Source organism: Corvus brachyrhynchos, unplaced genomic scaffold, assembly GCF_000691975.1.
Source record: "Corvus brachyrhynchos isolate BGI_N302 unplaced genomic scaffold, ASM69197v1 scaffold56, whole genome shotgun sequence".
Classification (NCBI taxonomy): Eukaryota; Metazoa; Chordata; class Aves; order Passeriformes; family Corvidae; genus Corvus; species Corvus brachyrhynchos.
Window position 1 is genome coordinate 6,126,120 of NW_008238664.1, and position 5,188 is coordinate 6,131,307.

The 5,188-nt window shown below is 45.5% G+C and overlaps 1 protein-coding gene across 2 annotated transcripts in view; it reads left to right on the forward strand.

The window, feature by feature from the left end:
• Nucleotides 1-5,188, forward strand: part of LOC103618252 (coiled-coil domain-containing protein 134) — a 47,740-nt gene that overhangs the window by 12,825 nt on the left and 29,727 nt on the right. For both annotated transcript variants that reach the window (XM_017738000.1, XM_017737999.1), the window contains exons 11-14: nucleotides 541-655; nucleotides 2,211-2,329; nucleotides 3,386-3,527; nucleotides 4,937-5,048. In XM_017738000.1, the coding sequence (XP_017593489.1) occupies nucleotides 541-655; nucleotides 2,211-2,329; nucleotides 3,386-3,527; nucleotides 4,937-5,048 (488 nt within the window). The remainder of the gene's footprint in view (nucleotides 1-540; nucleotides 656-2,210; nucleotides 2,330-3,385; nucleotides 3,528-4,936; nucleotides 5,049-5,188) is intronic.

Consider the following 5,188-nt stretch of genomic DNA (forward strand, 5'->3'; position numbering starts at 1 on the left):
GCAGGAATGTATTTGCAGGCTTTTCTTCAGATAGATCTGTTGATACCATCTTGGGCTTTGCAGTTCCCCTGTGGCTGTGTGGGTGAACGTGCTCTGCACTGAGACTTGTGGCTGAGGCAGGCGTGGGTACAGCAGAGCCAGCTTCCCACCCACCTCAGGAAAGCTGCCAGAGCAATGAAGCTGTGGCAGGCAGCAAGTCATTGCAGCAAGGACCTAGTGTTCCAGGCAGGCTTGTACAGCACCTGCTATGGCTTTGTCACTCTGTGCCCCATCCAGATTGATAAGAGTAATAAGCATAAGACTCTGGACAGTCATATGCATCCTGACTGTAGTGGGAACAGACAGAGCACTGAGGGTGTGTTTGGGCTCATGTGTGGGCGAAAGCACTATTCAGATATTTTGACCTTACTATGCTCTGCTGGAGAGAAGTGGCAATGGCATATTTCCATCAGAAGAGCAGTTACTTCTGATGGTGTTGCCTTCCTAGTGGAATGTCCCCAGCAGGGACTGTGCATCTTGTCTCTCTCTTCACTTGTTAAGGAAGGACCATCTGAGCTCCCCTCCAGTCCCATATGAAGAGCTGCAGAAGCTTCTGGAGGCAGTGCTGAAGCGATGTGCTGACCTTTCCCCACCACAGAGTAGTAAGAGGCCTGCAGTAAGTCAAAAGTTGTTGCTTGTTGGTAGGACCAAGCAGGACGGGGATGATCTTCCTAGGACACTATGTGGATGTTTTATATATGTTCCATCCCTTACTTACATCCCCCATGGCTATTTAGTTCTCTGCTATTTCTTTTGATCTTCTTGCCTCGAAATGGTACCAGACTTTGAAGTAGATGAAGATGGATGCTGGTGAATGTTATCTTTCTAAATCAACGAAGTTTTGTGGGGCACCACTTGAGCATGCTGCTCTCTTTATGTTTCCAGTACTCCAAAATAGTTTGAACTTCCCCTTTGTCAGGCCCCCACCTTGTAGGTTGCATTGGTCAATCTATTTTTTCAGCAATGAACATTTCTTGTTCTGCACTCAGATCAAGAGTGTCATCGTATATGGACTGTGATCCCTCAGCAAGGGAGTTGTTAGCCACTATTTGACCTATAAATCCTTTCGTGTTCCTGGAATCCATAGTTAGTGTGATGTGCTGTCAGGACCTCTGCACTTCTGAGAAGAGCCCCAGGTACAGATGGCTAGTGAAAAGACAAGGGCTGAGCCTTCTTGCTGTAGGCTTAGAGCCATGTAGGTTTAGATCGCATGCCTGTAGTGACAAGAACACCTCAATGCTCAAAGGAGTAGCAGAACTCCAAATTCTTGATGAACTATCTTTAGACCCAAGTTCAGTGGTACCAGATATTGGCCTTCTCTGTCTGAAGAAGGCAGAAGTGCTTTCTGTCCCGTAGGCAGGTGTTGGCCAGTCTGTTTGCACACACACAGAGCGAGGTGTCCTTTTCAGAATTAGGAGCTTCACAGGAAGGAAATTAGACAGATAGCGAGGATATCCAGGCTGTGTTTAAAGGGAGAAAAGGGGAAATGGTTATACCTCTGCCAAGGTATCTCAGCATGAAATGGGGAAGGAGTTGTGAACTGCCAGGCACCAGTATGTAGATGTGCCCTCCTCTGGTATTATGGAGAAGACCACCACAACAGGTTAAGGCTTAAAGGCAGATTTTGAGTTCCAAGTTGTTCCCAGTTTAGGCAAATGATTAACTCTGACGCTTCAGTTGGCTTCAGGCTTAACTCAGTGGGATGCTGTGTGGGAACAAGAACTAGTACATAGATAGTTGCTTAAAACTCTGAGCCAAAGTAGAAGAACTTCTAAGATTTCATTGCTAAGCAAGGAGAAGAACTATTCTGTGTTGTCTGAAGAGTATTTGGAAGAAAGAAAATTTTAAAAAATGCAAAGTTTTCTCAGAAGGGTTTGAAGCTCCATTAGCTGAAATGCTTAAAACTCAGATTAGATCAAGTCATGGTAATACAGACTGTAAAGACAGGGCAGTGCAGAATTAGTAGCTCTGTAATTCTGTCCTCCCTACGAAGAGCACACAAGCTCTTTTACTCTGCCCTCTCTGGGGAAAGCACAGTAGTAAAAAAATGATTGTGTGAAAGAAGTGAGTGAAGTGAAATCTGTTGTTCCTCCTGCTGCTGGTGTTGGAGGAGAAACCTATTTTTTTCTGAAAGTGAACATAAGATTTTAAAGACTTCTCTCCTTAAACAGGGCGATCTCCTATTCTCAGTGTCTCAGAGTCACCCGGCAAACAGAAATCTTGGTAGAGTTCCTCAGAGACAGGGTCAGTTCTTGCTCAATACCCTGGAAAGTTTCAGAAATGCTTGCAGGTGAGGATAAGTCAGGAGGGTGTGTGGATGGGTGGTGTGTGTCCGTGTCTGTCCGTTCTTCTGTCCTTGTGACTGTGTTCCTCCACCCAGCCCCACCACAGAAATATCACAGGTGAGTTCAGTGCACAGCACTTGTCAGTGAAACAGCAGAGTGAGGGGTATGTATTAATAGGGAAAATTTTGTGACACCTGGATGTGTCTCCCATGAAATTTGCCTGGGACCTATCAGTTTATTTCATGTCTTGGGCTCTGAGGGACTGTTTGAAAATTCACCAAAACTGCTGATGATGTAAGAACTATTGGAAGGTATGTGTGAAACCAGATTCCTGTGCTATGTGGTTTCACTGCCAGAGGGGGTTAACCATTTAACAAACATGTGTCTGCTCCAGATGCTGGCCTTGGATTGCTCGTGTCTGTGACCTGTTACTGAGAATGGGTCTATAGGCACCAACTTTACCTCTTTTGCTGGATCAGAGCTATTTGGCACCCTTAGCTGCACAGCAGACAGTGGTAGATGAGTTTGTGTATGAATCAGGATGAATCAGGGTCAGTTGTTAGGGTGGTCTGGCCAAATTAGTTTTTGCCTTGCATCACTTGGCTTGGCTGAGATAATTCAGTCAGAAACAGACATGCCTTTCCAGAGTCTGACCCAAAGTTTTGGGGTGGTGTTAGAGGGCACTCGGCTTCTGTCATGGATTTTATATCAGCTAAATGGTCCCTTGGTTGTTTTTCACAAGGTTTGCTGTATTGTGCATCAGGCACTCTGGTATGGCTGAAAACCAGTCTTGCCACACCAGAGCTTCCAACAGCAGATACTTTCTTCACAGAAACTAAGTCTTCCTTTCCCAACGTGTACTGTTGTGCAAACTTGATGACTTTTAATAGCTTCACTCAAGAGGTAACTGAGTGTGGTTGCCAGATTCCTCTGTTTCCAAACCATCTAGTGTTTGTGGGTCCTTTATGGTGAAAATTGTGATTAAAATGTAGTATCTCCTGGCTTCCTTTACAGAGTGAGGATGTTTCCTCTTTCCTCTGTTATCCACTGTGTGTTTGTAGGTTAGCAGTGGAATTCCAGGGTGACTTCATGGCTCAGGAGAACGCTTTCACTGCCCCCAACTCTGAGAGCAAAGACACACTAAGCAACTTCTCTGAGTTCCTGTTGAGGATTTGTGACAGTCTCTGCATCCCCATGGTCATGGTAGGATTTCTTTTGAACTTGGTCTGTTCCTTGGGTACCTGGAAAGGTCCTTTCAAGCACCAGGAGTGGGTTGCACAAATGTTTTTTAGGGAAGAGGGCACATTGAGTAAACCAAGAACAGCTGTGGCATTTGTCACTTTCCCACAGCCACATGTGGAATTGTGTAGTTCATGCAACAGGTAGTTGGTCCCAGAGGGTGCAGAAATCTGTAAAGCTTCCACATAGATATCAGTGTCTTTCTTCAGACTGTGCAATCCCAGAGCCTACCTACCATGTGTAGGTAGATGCGTAGTGTGATGCATGGCAGCTCTTGATGTTGCAGAAAATGAAGAGTGCCTGAACTGTTGTTTCCCCTTCTGCCAGTTTTTCAAAACTTGCCTGTGTCCCAGAGAGCAGCCATGTTTTGCACCTGCAATTTCCTTCTTATGCTTCTTCCCAGAAGGTACTGATGTGGCTGCCCAGTCTGCACAGCAAGGGCAGTATTAAGCATTGTGCCTCAGTAAGGCCAGTGACATGATTTAAAAAGTAGCTGTGGAGAGTCATGAGTGCTTTAGTGCTCCATACAGGCCTGCCCCAAGACACTTCAAGCAGAATTGTCAAAACAACGGGACTTTGGTTGTGGTTTCTAATGTTTAGTAAAGTTTGTTTGTGCTTTTTGACAGGTACAGGTGTATAGATTCTTGCAGTTGTTAGGAGCTTGGAGATGTTTTTGTTGATGTTTTCTTAACCAATCTTTTGGCAGGCAGCTGCAATGGCACTGCTGTTCTCCTCCCTGACAGGAGGGTGCACTGCATGTCCAGTTTGGTAAAGCTGGAGTCAGTGTGCTGTTTCTTGCTCATTGAACTTGGGTAAAAATTAATGGACTGTGAGAAAATTGTCTACTGACCTTCAACAAGAGTAGTTGAATCATTCTATTCTAAACAGTTCAGGGCTGGATTCTGTAGAGAGCTCAAATGCCTGTGTTTGCCACTGCGCGGTGAAACGCTGAAGCACAGGTGTTAGGTGTTGCTGAAGTCAGCTGCACTTAAACATATGTCCTATGTTGTATAGGACAATTAGCCATCTGACCTGCAAGAGCAGTAACTTCCAGGGCAACGTGGGCAGTAATGTCAGTCACTGTGCATTAAGGCCTAACTGGTTGCCTGCTGGAATGCAGAGGAAGTTTCTTGTCTGGTGCGATGCCTTGCAGAGTTACCAGCACAGCTCATAACACTGGCGGGGGGAGTGTTAGTTGCATTCAAAGAGCTCTGTGAGCCTGCTCTGCTGCCAGGCATTTTGGTAAAAGAACTGCTACTCCATCTGTATGGATTTAGAAACCTGACTTTCTGGGCAGGCAGGAGGCTGGAAGAAGGCTGCTGCCTTCAGTGTTTATTGCATCTAATGCACCTGATCCATTCATCTTTCCACAGAGCTATCTGGAAAGGACTGTCAGCCTGTCAGTGACAGAGGTTTTCATCTCAACACTCAATACCCTCTTTACAGTGGTGCCAAACATGCAGACTAAGTTCTCCAAGAAGCTGGGTAGGAGGGTATTGTGGGATCACATTCTCTGTGCTCTTAACTGATGGAACTTGCTGCTACTGCATATTATGGAGGCAATGAGCCTAACATTGAGACTTTATGTGGAGGATTCTATTACGTGTTTATATGAGTAAGAATAG